The 14,221-nt window shown below is 47.9% G+C and overlaps 1 protein-coding gene across 11 annotated transcripts in view; it reads left to right on the top strand.

The window, feature by feature from the left end:
• RBM10 (RNA binding motif protein 10) overlaps positions 1-14,221 on the top strand; it is a 29,456-nt gene that overhangs the window by 5,973 nt on the left and 9,262 nt on the right. For 5 of the 11 annotated variants that reach the window (XM_033409679.2, XM_033409676.2, XM_033409680.2 and 2 more), the window contains exons 3-6: positions 8,276-8,501; positions 9,977-10,207; positions 12,061-12,130; positions 14,044-14,117. In XM_033409679.2, coding sequence (XP_033265570.1) covers positions 8,276-8,501; positions 9,977-10,207; positions 12,061-12,130; positions 14,044-14,117 — 601 coding nt within the window. Of the gene's footprint in view, positions 1-1,487; positions 1,577-8,275; positions 8,502-9,976; positions 10,208-12,060; positions 12,131-14,043; positions 14,118-14,221 lie in introns of all 11 variants that reach the window. The other 6 variants (XM_004281997.4, XM_033409686.2, XM_033409681.2 and 3 more) reach the window with 4 other exon arrangements.

The following is a 14,221-nucleotide window of genomic DNA, read 5'->3' on the forward strand; positions in this document are numbered from 1 at the left end:
CATTCATTGTTGACTTTGATGGTCTTTCTAAGTAGTTAGCCATGTTTTATACAAACCAATCCTGGCTTTTCTTATTTCTTTTTCCTCACTTATAGCACTGACCAGAACTTTTGATACCATGTTAAATAGTATCTGTGATGCTGATTAAGATTCATTTTAGTTAAGAGTCACAAGTATAGATTCATTTTGGTAGGTTGTAACTGAAAATCCAAAGAATAATGGCTTAAACAATATAGTTTATTTTCTTTCCCATAAAGGACATCTGCAGACAGACAGTCAGTCCAGGCCTGATAGGCAGCCCCTTTTGTTTAGCCATCAAGTGTGATGTGTACTGTAGGCTTTTAGAATATAGTCTTCAATAAATCAAGAAAATTCTCTAGTTTTAGTTTGCTAAGACTGAACAGAAATGAGTATTGAACTTCATAATTACATGCTTTTTTCCCTCCTTTTGTCCATCAACTTCATAAATTGCATTCAATTGCATCCTTGATATTATTGAGATATACCCTCCTTGATCATGGTATGTATGTGTATGTTTATAACTTCTCATTTTGAAAAAACCTCAGATTTACAAAAAAAAAATTGCAAGTACAACGAACTCCCTTAATCCTCTACCCAGAACCACTAATTGTAAACATTTTGCCACATTCGCTTTACCTACCTACAAGCCTACTCCTTCCTCCTTCCCCCTCTTTTTTCTCCCCTCTCCCTTTTCTCCTCCCCTCTCCCTTCCCCTCTTCCTTCTCCCTTCCCTCTACCCCTCCTCCACTTTCTATACATAACATTTTTTTCTGACTCATTTGAGTTAGTGGCAGACATGACCGGTAAGTACTACAGCATGTTCGTCCCGCTTTCTCTTTCATAATCACAGGATGCTTATCAATATCAAGAAATTTAACATTGATACAATACTTTTGTCTTAAAGTCTATATTCAGATGTCATCAGTTCTTCCAAAAATGTCTTTTATAGCTGTTTTTCCCTAATCCAGTATCCAATCCAAGATCACACATCACATTGAGCTACTTTGTTTTTTAGTCTCCTTTAATCTGGAATAGTTATTCAATCTTTGTCTTTTATGAACTTGATGTTTAAAGAGTACATGTCGGTTGTTTTGTAGATGTTTCTCAATTTGTGTTTTTCTCATGTTTACTCATGAATTTTTGGAAGAAAAATTATTTAAATAATGTGTATACTTTTAAAACACTGTTACATTTAATTAGATAATTGTTTTATTTAGGATATTTGCATCTGTGTCCATCAGTGATGGGGTCCTATAATTTCCTTTTCTGGTATTTATCTGGCATTGAATCAAGGTGGCCTCATGACATGAATTGGGCATCTTTTGCTATTTCTCTGTTTATTGGAGGAACTCATAAAAGACTTATCTGTCCCTTGAAAGTTTGGTAAAACTCACCTTTAAAGGGGCCTGGGTTTTTGATTATCATTTTGTCTACTTCTGCCAATTATGGCATTTTATGTTTTCCAGAAATATACTCATTTTGTGGAGATCCTCTTATATTGTGATTCAGTCCAGCTTCCTAGAAATGTATTATGAATGGGGACTACCTTTGGAAGGTATTTAGTCAAAGTGCTCTGTGGCCAGTGAAAAGTATCCCTTACTATCTAAATCTTTTCCCTTCCTGAGTTTAGATAGCAAGAGTTCAGTATTCAAATTTATTTGGTTTAGATGCTGGGTGTCAGTTAAGGATTTCATCTGAACATTTATTCAACTCTATTCGGTTGTTTTGGTTTTTATTTTGTTTTTTGTTTTTTGTTTTTTTGGCTGTGTTGGGTCTTTGTTGCTGTGCGGGGGCTTTCTCTAGTTGTGGCGAGCGGGGGCTACTCTTCGTTGCGGTGTGCGGGATTCTCATTGCAGTGGCTTCTCTTGTTGAGGAGCACCGGCTCTAGGTGCGCGGGCTTCAGTAGTTGTGGCACACGGGCTTAATAGTTGTGGCGCATAGGCTTAGTTGCTCTGTGGCATGTGGGATCTTCCTGGACCAGGGCTCGAACCCGTGTCCCCTGCATTGACAGGCGGATTCTTAACCGCTGCACCACCAGGGAAGTCCCCAAATCTGTTCAGTTCTTAGATTCTGATAAGTAGAGTCCAAATATCGAGGAATACCTACATTAAGCAACAATGAAAAGCATTGTTCATATCAAAAACCTTAAAAATACTCATCTCTCTCACACCAGCTGCTTCTTGTCTAGGTATTTATCATTAAGGAAACAATTTGGGTTCTAAGCCAAGCTCACAAGGACAGAGACTTCATTTTGTTCACAGCAGTATCCTCAGCACCTAGAATAGCACCTGACACATAGCAAATGTTACATTACTATTTGTTGAATGAATAAATGAATGAACAATTTTGAAAAATTGCAAACCAACTGAAATGTCTGGAAACATTTTATTTTTCCCATTTGTTAATTACCTTTTAGCTTTTTGGGGGTTTTCCAGTATTTTATTATGAAATTTCAAGCATACAGCAAAGTTGAAAGAATTTTACAGTGAACACCTCTATATCCATCCACTGGATTCTACCATTAACATTTTATCATATTTGTTTTATCACATGTTTATTTGTTTATGGTATTTTTTATACTCTAGATATTTAAAATTTTTTATGAAGCCAGATTTATCTTTTTTTTAAATTTTATGACTTCTGGGTTTTGCCTTACTTATAAAGGTCTTCCCCATTCTTGAGGTAATCAGTTTTTTCTTACATTTTCTTTCTAATATTTTTAAGGTGTCTATTCAGGGACTTAAATTTTTGATCCATCTAGAATTTACTTGGTGTAAGAAATGAGGTAGATAAACAACTTTATTTTCTTAAAGGTCAACAAACTTTTTCTGTAAAGGACCTGATAGTAAATATTTTTTGGCATCGAAGACCATACAGTCTGTCACAACCAGTCTGCGGAAAGCAACCACAGACAATATGTAAATGAACAGGTATAGCTGTGTTCAAGAAAACTTTATTTAGGTGACTGAATTTGGCCCCCTGGCTGTGGTTTACCAATTCCTGAGCTAGACAGTTATCACAACTAGTATTTATTGACTAATCCATTTTCTCCTTGTTCATTTGAATTGCAACCTTTGCCTGATTCTAAATTTCCATATGTGTGTTTGTGTACTATGAACTCTGATTTTACCGGATCTGTCCATTTGTGTTTCAATTGCTCCACCTTTATAATATGTTTTAATATTTGGTGGGGTTCCTCTCTCCATCATTAGTCTTTTTTTAAACAGAATTTTCCTGACTCTTCTCTAAGTTGTTTCTTGTCCTTTGCTGTTATAAACAGTGTTGCATTGAGAGTACTGTTTCTGTATATGTGCAAGTGTATCAGTACATTAAATTCCCAGAAGGAGAATTGGGGGTCAGAGAGTATATAGATTTTTAGTTTTGCCAGCTATTGACAAATTCTCCTCCATGAGGATCGTTCCATTTTCACTCCTACTACCAATATGAGAGTGCCTATTTCCCATACAGCCTTGCCAACAGTTTGTTGTCAAACATTTGGACTTCTGCAGATTTGTTGAGTTAAAAACATTCGATCACAGATCTTCCTTACAGAAGAATTCCAAATAATATATGTAGATACTCCCCACTCTAAGAAGTAGAGCTTAATTTTCCTCCTCTTGAGTGTGGGTTGATCTTAGTGACTCGCTTCTAAAGAATAGAGTGTAAGAGAAAAAGAAACTTTACAGCGGAGAAACCGGGCAGACCCCACCATAACCAGATGATCAAGTTCAGTGTCACCAGTGGTAAGTCACATTGATAGCATGCCCCTGAGATCTGATGTGATCAGAAGGGCACCTCTATTGTATTCTTCAAAAAACCATAACTGACCAGTATGCTTCAAAATTGTGTCAAGGTCATAAAAAAACAAGGCAAGACTGGGAAACTTTCACAGGCCAGAGGAGACTAAGGGGGCATGATGACTAAATGCAATGTGGTATCTTGGATTAGATCCTGGAACAGAAAGGGGATAGTAGTGGAAAAACTGGTGAAATGCTAATGAAGTCTACAGTTTAGTTAACTTTTTAGTTCTGGCAAATGTACCATGGTTCTCTTCACATTAGAAGAAACTGGGTGAAAAGTATATGAGAATTGTATTATCTTTGAACTTTTCTGTAAATCTAAAATTATCATTTCTTTCTTTTTTTTTTTTTTTTTGTGGTACGCGGGCCTCTCACTGTTGTGGCCTCTCCCATTGCGGAGCACAGGCTCCGGATGCGCAGGCTCAGCGGCCGTGGCTCACGGGCCCAGCCGCTCCGCGGCATGTGGGATCTTCCTGGACTGGGGCACAAACCCGTGTCCCCTGCATCTGCAGGCGGACTCTCAACCACTGCGCCACCAGGGAAGCCCAAAATTATCATTTCTTAAAAATAAGTTTGACTTTATCAAATTAGAAACTTTTATACATCAAAGAATGCTATTCAAAAGAATGAAAAGACATCCCACAGAATGGGAGAATGTGTTTGCAAATCATATATCTGATAAGGGATTAACACCCAGGATATATAAAGAACTCCTACAAGAGCAACAGAAAAACCTAATTCAAAAATGGGCAAAAGACTTGAATAGACATTTCTCCAAAGAAGATGTATAATTGGCCAATAAGCACATGAAAAATGCAAAATAACAAGTGTTAATGAGGATGTGGAGAAATTGGAAGCTTTGTGCATTGCTGGTAGGAATGTATAATGGTACAGCTGCTATGGAACACTGTTTGGCAGTTCCTCAAAAAATCAGTTACCATAGGATTCAGCAATTCCACTCCTGGGTGTGTACCCAAAAGAACTGAAAGCAGGGACTCAAACAGATACTTGTACACCAGTGTTCATAGCAGCATTATTCACAATATCCAAAACAACCAGTAGGTGGAAACAACCCAGGTGTCCATCAAGAGATGTAGCATATACCATACATACATATATGGCCATAAAAAGAAATGAAATTCTGATGCATTCTACAACCTGAACCTTGAAAACATTCTGCTAAGTGAGATAAGCCAGACACAAAGGGACAAATGTTATATGAGTCCACTTTTATGAGGTACCTAGAATAGGCAAACTCATAGAGACAGAAACTAGAGTAGAGAGTGCCAGGTGGTGTGGGGAATTATTGTTTAATTAGAGTACAGAGTTTCTGTTTGGGGTGATGAAAAGGTTCTAGAAATAGATAGTGGTGATGACTGTAGAACATTTTGAGTGTACTTTGTGCCACTGAGTTGTACACTTTAAAATGGTAAAGTCCTTGGGCCTCCCTGGTGGTGCAGTGGTTAAGAATCCGCCTGCCAATGCAGGGGACACGGGTTCGAGCTCTGGTCTGGGAAGATCCCACATGCCGCGGAGCAACTAAGCCTGTGCACCACAACTACTGAGCCTGCGCTCTAGAGCCCACATGCCACATCTACTGAAGCCCACGCACTCTAGAGCCTGCGCTCCGCTGCAAGAGAAGCCCGTGCACCGCAATGAAGAGTAGCTCCCACTCACCACAACTAGAGAAAGCCCGCGTGCAGCAACGAAGACCCAACACAGCCAAAAATAGTAAATAAATAAAAATAAAAAAATTTATTTAAAAAAATGGTAAAGTTCTTGTTATATATATTTTATCACAGTAAAAATGATTTAGGAAAAATATACAAAAATAAATTTTAAGTGTTATAAAAATGACCTATCCAGTATAGTTTTAATTTTCATCTTTCATTATGAGTGAGATAGAGCATCTTTTCAAATATAAACCATCTGTACAGTTGACCCTTGAAAAACACAGGTTTGAACTGCATAGGTCCACTGATACACAGATTCTTTTCAATAGTAAATACTACAATGCTACAGGATCCATGGTTGGTTGAATCTGAGCATGTGGAGGAACCACAGATACAGAGGCCTGACTATAAGTTATACTCGGATTTTCAACTGAGCAGAGGGTCGGTGCCCATAACCCCTGCATTGTTCAAAGGTCAACTGTATTATTTTCTGTGAATTCAGTTCCCTTTTTCTTTATCCCTTATCTTTTCCCTGTTTATTGTTTGTCTTGACTTGGCTTGTGACGGTTTTTGTTTTTTCCAAGCAGAAATGTTTTATTTTTATGTAGTCAGATTTAATAGTCTTTTCTTCTGTGGCTTCTGGATTTGGGTCATAGTTTACCCCATTTCAAGATTATCAAAAAACTATCTCGTGTTTTATTCTTCTTTTCCTCTATGGTTTCATTTCTTCCATTTAAATCTTTGACCCATTTCAAATGTATCCTGGCTTATATGTGTGAAGTATAGTCATAAGATCTTGCACATGTCTAGGTATTTAACCTTTTTGATGCAGTGATCCTTGGGATCTTCCTATTTCTGAACAGTGGCTCTCTGAATACAAGCACAATATTTATTTCTGTGTATTAATTTTGAACCCAGCATCTTTACTGATTTATCTTATTATTTATAATCAGTTCTCAGTTGATTCTCTTAGGCTTAGGCAGATACATTCTCATATCATCTACAAGTAATGGTAATTTTACCTTTTCCTTTCCAGCTCTTAATCTTTTTTTCCCTTTGTTTAATTGTTTAATAGCGAGTATCTTAGAATAATGTTAATAATGGTGTGGATAATGGATATTCTAGTATCATTTCTGACCACGATTGGGATCCTGCTAGTAGTAGTCTATGGTGATGTCCATTTTTGTCTTGTTTTAAGTAGATATGTATTGGTTGCTTTTAGAATACTTTTAGAGGGAGTTTCCTGGTGGTCTAGTGGTTCCTCAGTGCTCTTTAGAGTCATTATTTTATCAAAGAATAATTATTGGGCACCTGCTGAGTATTAGGCACTAAGCTAAGCTTTGGGGAATAGGGCAGTGAACCGAACAGGTGGTTCCCTCATCTCCCAAAACTCAGTCTAGTAATTTTTTTTTTTTTTTGCGGTACGCGGGCCTATCACTGTTGTGGCCTCTCCCGTTGCGGAGCACAGGCTCTGGACGCGCAGGCTCAGCGGCCATGGCTCACGGGCCCAGCCGCTCCGCGGCACGCGGGATCTTCCCAGACCGGGGCACAAACTCGCATCCCCTGCATCAGCAGGTGGACTCTCAAACACTGTGCCACCAGGGAAGCCAGTCTAGTAATTTTTTAAATCATCAAAGAAATGCACATTAAATCAATGTTGAGATAATTATTTTACAGTTATTGCAGTAGGAGAAATTTTAACAAAACAGCTGCCAGGGGCTTCGCTGGTGGTGCAGTGGTTAAGAATCCGCCTGCCAATGCAGGGGACACAGGTTTGAGCCCTGGTCCAGGAAGATCCCACATGCCGCGGAGCAACTAAGCCCATGTGCCACAAATACTGAGCCTGCGCTCTAGAGCCCACGAGCCACGACTACCGAGCCCATGTTGCTGAAGCCCGCATGCCTAGAGCCCGTGCTCCGCAACAAGAGAAGCCACCGCAATGAGAAGCCCGCGCACCACAACAAAGAGTAGCCCCTGCTCGCTGCAACCAGAGAAAAGCCCACGCGAAATACATACATACATACATACATACATACAATGAGAAGCCCACGTACCGCAACGAAGAGTAGCCTCCTCTCACCGCAACCAGAGAAAAGCTCACGCGAAATAAATACATACATACACACAATGAGAAGCCTGCATACCTCAACGAAGAGTAGCCTCCGCTCGCCGCAAGCAGAGAAAAGCCCACGCGAAATAAATACATACATACATACATACAATGAGAAGCCTGCGTACCGCAACAAAGAGTAGCCTCCGCTCGCCGCAGCCAGAGAAAAGCCCGCACAAAATAAATACATACATATATACATACGTGCAAACAGACAGCTGCCAGTGCTAGCAAGGTGACCGTGGAACAGGGGGGCAGGGTAGCACAGTGCACGATGAGGTGGAAGGAAAGAGGTCAGCAGGGACCTCATCCCGCAGGACCCTGCAGACCTTGTAGGACCTTAGTGAGCATTTTGGTGTTTTGTAAGGAGCAATATGGTTGGGCTTGATTGACTTTGCCTTGTGAAACCCTCACTCACATTTGGGGTATAGAGAGTAAACTAGGGGAGGCCTGGGTGGAGGTGAGGAGACCAGTCAGGGTTCCACATCTAAGGGCCCAGTGAGGGAATGGAGAGGTGGGGAAGGGAAGGAGAGAAGTGGGTTGAATTTGAGGGAGAGGTGGGAGCCAGTTGGCCCCACGGGGTCAGCATGTAGGGATCCCTGTCAGGGGTTGGGGCTGAGGGTCTAGGGAGGGGGGTGGGTGGGGTCACTCTCACCTCTTGCACCTTTCAGAAAGGATTGCCCTCTCTTCCCTCCCCATCCTTCTTTCCCCAGAGGGGGTCGTGGAGACAGGACTGGCCGTTACGGAGCCGCCGATCGTTCACAGGATGATGGTGGGGAGAACCGCAGCCGGGATCACGACTACCGGGACATGGACTACCGCTCATATCCCCGCGAGTATGGCAGCCAGGAGGGCAAGCACGACTATGATGACTCGTCCGAAGAGCAGAGTGCAGAGGTGAGGGCAGGGGAGGGCCAGCTCCTGCAGGGCCTCTGTCTGGCTGTAGCACCGTGTGCAGGTAGCTCTCAGCTCCCATGCCTTCAGACTGTGCTCGGTGGCTTTGCCTCACCTGGAGGGTCTGTCCCCACTCCCCTCTCTGAGGGCTCCTCTCCCAAGTTGGGTCTCCCTAACTTCCACGTGCTTGGCTCTATACTTCTGAGGGCCCCTGGCCACCACCTGTCTCCCTTCTTCCCTGTTGTTCAGGGTTCACTGCAAGCCCTATACTGCCTGCTCCCAGCCAATTTGGGGACCCGGCATCTAGGGTTGGGAGGGCACTTGGATATCACTTGGATATCACCAAGCAAAGCAGCTCTGGGGGGCTGACCGTGGGCATTCCCAGTGGTGGCAGAGCCTCTAGACAGAAGGGGAAGTCCCCTCAGGCCTCTACTTTGAGCTCAGAAGCTAGCCATTTCCATGTTGTATAGTTAGCCCTGGCCTGAGTGGGGAGGCATGATGTTCACCATCAGGGAGCCCCCATCTGACGGGAAGCAGCAGCCTTGCCTTACGGGAACCCCAAGTTGAGGGGGCGTCAGGGCCCTGGTCCACACAAGCAGACAGCTCTCCTTTCCAGTGGGAAGCAGAGTGTGGGCTGCCGGCCACCCTCTGGGGGGTCCAATGGAAAGACCCCTGTGGTGGGCAACCAAGCTTCCTCGATGGCAGCTGTGAGCTGTGCCTGGATGTCTCCAAGCACTGGCTGGGCCCTGGGTGGACCAGGAAGAGTGGAGTGCTGAGTTATCTGGCCTCCGTGAGGGCAGGAGGGGTGTGGACCCAGGCCTGGCTTGCTTAGTCCTGAAAGGATGGTTTGGGCAACGCCCAGGAATCCAGTGACCACACCCTGTTAGGAGAGAGCCTGGTGGTGATGGAGGACTGGCCAGGCAGAGGATCAGGGACCGGAAGGCAGCGCTGTAGCCCTCGCACCTTTGCCAGGCCCTGCTGGCTGGCTCTGGCTGAGGTCTTAAGCTATTCCTAAACCCACGACTTGGTGGCAGGGCCCAGGCTGGGAATCTTAAGCGAGGTGTGGCCTTCCATGGCACAGGGAAAAATTGTGCACATGCTAGCTGAGCTGGCGAGGGAGGAGGGGGGAGAAACAGAGCAGGGTTTAGTGTGCCAACCCCAAATGGTCTCTTCCCAAGGAGGTTTTAAATGGTGTCTGGTCACCTGTCTGTGGGAGTTCCTCTCCCACACCAATACTGCCACCGGCCTCTCCCCACTCCCCACCAAAGCAGCCCCCAAAAGCATCCTGGGGAGAATCTCCAACCCCAGAAGGGTTGCAGTCCAGGGCCTGCCCACATTGCCTGCCCCAAGCCTTTAGCCGGAGCCCGCCCACCCCTGGCTTTCAGAGCCTGCCTGCCTCGGAGAGCCAGCGGCCAGCTCCTAGGCCCACCCCAGACTGACTGCCCGTCTGGTGTCTCTCGTCTCATTCTGTTGGCCAGGATTCCTACGAGGCCTCCCCGGGCTCCGAGACTCAGCGTAGGCGGCGGCGGCGGCACAGGCACAGCCCCACCGGCCCACCAGGCTTCCCCCGAGACGGCGACTATCGGGACCAGGACTATCGGACCGAGCAAGGGGAGGAGGAGGAGGAGGAGGAGGAGGAGGAGGAGGAGGAGAAGGCCAGTAACATCGTCATGCTGAGGATGCTGCCACAGGCAGCCACTGAGGATGACGTACGTGCCCCCCGTGTCCCTGGGCAGGTGGCAGAGCAGGAGGCCAGGCTGGGTCTCCTCCAGGGCCCTCAGCTTCTCCCTTACCCCCAACCTCAGCACTTTTCATGCCTTATCCCCACTAGCTTCTGTCCGCCAGCACTGATCCGTCCCCCGATAGGCCTTGTTGTCTCCTAGTCTGGAAGGGAGGAGCGTTGGATAGGCTGACTTGGCCCAGGGGCTGTGGTGGTGGGTGGGGGAGGGAACAGAGCATTCCTTCTGCACATTCCACTGGCCATCCATCCATTCTGCAAATGTCCATCAAAGGCCAGATGCTCACCAGTCCCAGTGCCAGATATTTCTGGTGACAGAGATGTTGTGGAGACCCTGCAGCCTGGGCGGTGGGGTGGTTCCCCGTGGGATTTTCTGAGGTTTTATTCTCATTCCCCGCCCTCCACCCTCTTTTGCCAGCAGCATCAGATCTCCTCACTGGCACGACCACAGAGCCTTGGGTTCTCCTTTGACTTCATTGCTGCTGCAGCCTTCCCACCCTGTTTTCCTGTGTGACGTTCCCTCCGATCCTCCTCCCTTCTCGTGCAGACCTCTCCTAGAGAGCAGGAAAACCCCAAGTGGGCCACTAGAACAGCCTCCTCACTAGCCTCCCCAGTTCTCCGCCTCCTCCCCACTGCCCGTGAATTCTCTGCTCATCTCTCCTCTGAAACCTGCTGGCTGCCTATGTTGTCGCAGAGAAAACCCCACCTGTGTGCTTGAGAGCTTTCAGGTCTGGCCCACCTGCACTGTTCAGGGTCAGACGGTAACTGAGTGCTGACATCTGTGGAGGATTTATCACAGGGTGGGCCACATGTCAGGTCTGATTTAATCTGCACAGCCACCCTGTAGGGAAGGTACTCTTTGTATTTTCATTCTACGGATGAGGAAGCCAGGCCCCCAGCAGTGAAGCAGTTTGCCTCAGGTCCCACAGCCGGTGAGTGGCACAGCAGAGTTGGGGTCTGAACCTGGACAGCTGAACCCCAGAGCCCACATTCTAGCTGTTTCCTGAGCTCTCCCTGAGTGTTAGCAGTTCTGATCTGCTCCTCTGTGTCTTTCTTTTTCATCCTTGTATGTGTATGTTTAATTTCCCTTTTGTTGTTGAACCTGATGAGGAAACAGGCCCAGAGGCATTAAGGCTGCTGCCCAAGAATGCCCAGCACAGGCTCCCAATCGCTTGTGAGAGGCACCACTGGCCTAGAGACTCTGCCTCGCCTGGTCCAAATCCCAAATTGCATCTGCAGCTTCCCTCTGGCTTAGGTCATCCAGGAAGCTTTCCAAATCCCACGGCCATGCCTTTTGGTTTCCACCCCAAGTTACTGCTCCATTTATGGTCTAGCACACATGTTTGGGGTTTGCTCAGACCCCAGTCCTTCCCAGTTTCGTACTTTTTGTCACGGGTCTCTCTTGATGCAAGCCGGAGGGCAGTCCCTTTGCAAAGGGCCAGAATTGCTTGCCAGCTTTCCTTGCTCTGTGGCTGCACCAAGCCTGTTGTCAGACCACCCCTGCCCACCATTCTTGAGCTGCTGGCTCGCTTGCTCTCTTGCTGTTCTCCATCCCTGAGGGTTGTTATGCTGCCATGCTTCACCTTGCACCATGCCCCTTTTTTCATTTGACTCACTCTGCAAGTCTGGGGCTGAAAGCTGAGACTGGGTACTGGTGTGGGGCTGGGGCTGTGGTCACTTGGGGGAAAGCCCTGAGAGAGGGAGAGGAGACAGTGTGTGCACATCCCCTATGACCCTCTGGGGTCCTGGAGGCCTCCAGCCAGCCTCAGGTACCCAGTAGCCCCCTCGTGCTGAGCTTGCTCCAATCCGTATCGCCCCGTACAGATCCGTGGCCAGCTGCAGTCCCACGGCGTCCAAGCACGGGAGGTCCGGCTGATGCGGAACAAATCCTCAGGTGAGCTTTTGTTCTAGTACCTTCCTCTTCCACTGGCCAGCCTCAGCCTCCGAGTCTCCCTCCTGCCTCTGCCTTTTCCCTCACCCTCCCTACCCTGCCTTCCTGCCACAGCTGGGAATGGGCAGCTTGGGGGTACCCTCTTCTTCTCTCCCCCTCATCCCACTCTCCTCACAGCTCCGGCCAGTAGCCTCTTGTGCGAGGCTGTCAGGGAGGGGGTGCAGCTCTGAGATGAGCTGAGTGCTCCCCGGGGGCAGGGCCAGGGCCAGGCTCCGGGGAACCTCCTCTTTGGGACTCTGAGTATCTGAGATGGTCACCCCGTCCCCCCAGTAGCCTCCCTTCCCTCCCCTTTCTTCTCCTTCCCCTGCCCCTTGCTCTCCCCCACATTTTTCTGGTAACAGCCTCTGACCAGAAAGAGGTCTGACACGGCCCCACCCATGTGTCCCAAGAGGGGAGGCAGGGGGTGGCTCTTGTCCAAGGGTGCATCCCAAGGAGCAGCCAGGATCGCTGGCCTCGCTTGTTCCCTCCCTCCCTCTTGCAGGCTGCTTGGAGCTGGCCTGAGGTTAGTAGGGTGGTGGGGGGTTGTCTCTGCAGGACCTCTGGCCCAGGCTCCCCAGGGCAGGCACAGTGGGGCCTCGTTCTGCCTGGGCTTCTCTCTGCATCTCTCAGTCTCTCTCCTCCCCACGCCTCCATCTCTCCATCTCTCTCTCTCTCCATCTCTCTCTCTCTCTCTCTCTCTCTCTCTCTGTCTCTCTGTCTCTCTCTCTCTCTCTCTCTCTCTGTCTCTCTCTCTCTCTGTCTCTCTCTCTCTGTCTCTCTCTCTCTCTCTGTCTCTGTCTCTGTCTCTGTCTCTGTCTCTCTTTAATTATACCATTCCATCCTCCTGTGCATCCTAATGGTTATTCTTTCGGAGATCAAGCATGCCCCTCAAGTCCCGCCGTGTCTAAGCCCTCCCTGTGTGTGCACCTCCAAAGAAGGAGCTACTTTCCCCTGGTATCAAGCCCTGGATCCTTTTCCCAGCCCTGGCCAGGCCTGGAGTCTCTCTTCATAGCATGTAGGTCTTGCTCTGCTGTACCCCAGCCAAGCTGACAGGATTCTGGTCTCCCTGAGGCGCTGTCCCAGGTGCAGCCCTCTCTGTGGCCCTGGGCGCTTCTCCCAGGCACCTGCTGATTCCTTAAGATCTACCTGGACGATCCTGGCCCCCATTCTCCTGCTGTCTTGGAGGACTTGGACTGTAGGTGGCTGTAATCTTCCCAGCTTGGCCCTGAGGTGGCTCCCTGGTGAGGCCAACCTTCCCTGGACTGTGGTGAGGCTGAGGTGACCTTGTGTCCCTAACTCCCTCTGGTTCCTGTTGGGCCTAGAGCCTTCCCAGCCTCCCCGAGCAGCCTGGCCCAGCTTCTCTTTTGCTCCTTTGATTAAACACCTGTTACAGGACCCCTCCTGGGCTGCCCTGGCCTTGTGCTGGGCCCCACCATTTGGTTATTTATTCTGGCCCATGTGAAGCCAGCTGCCTGCCCATCTGTCCTCCTTCCTTCTCTGGAGACGTCTCCTTGTACCCTTTCCCTCCCAGCTCCTTCTCTCCATCTCTATCACCCCAGGCTGTCCGGGCAGGTGTGCCTGAGCCCCATCTCTCTGTCTTTCTTCCCAGCTGGCGTGTGTGTATCCCCTGCCCCCAACCCCTCTCCAGCTCTGTTTTCTTCCCTCCCACTTGCCTCTTTCCTGCCCCTCCCGACCATCTACCTTGCCTCCCACACCCTGGTCTTTCTTTGCTTCTCTCTCTCCCTTTCTTCCTTTTTCCTCTCCCCACTTCCCTCTCTGCCCCCCAGTCCTCTCCCCTCGGGTCCCGCCCCCGGGAACGCCGTGTGTCCAAAGCTGTTGACTAACCCACTGCGTCTGTATCTGAATGCTGTCTCCAGGTCAGAGCCGGGGCTTCGCCTTCGTCGAGTTTAGTCACTTGCAGGACGCTACACGATGGATGGAAGCCAATCAGGTTGCTTTGCCGCACTTGAACCCCCCCCCCAAACAAATACTACTTTGTAATCGAGCGCTCCCCATCGCCTGATTCTTACGGACACAGTTCCCTGCCCTGTGGCC

Source organism: Orcinus orca, chromosome X (genome assembly GCF_937001465.1).
Source record: "Orcinus orca chromosome X, mOrcOrc1.1, whole genome shotgun sequence".
In the NCBI taxonomy this organism is placed as follows: Eukaryota; Metazoa; Chordata; class Mammalia; order Artiodactyla; family Delphinidae; genus Orcinus; species Orcinus orca.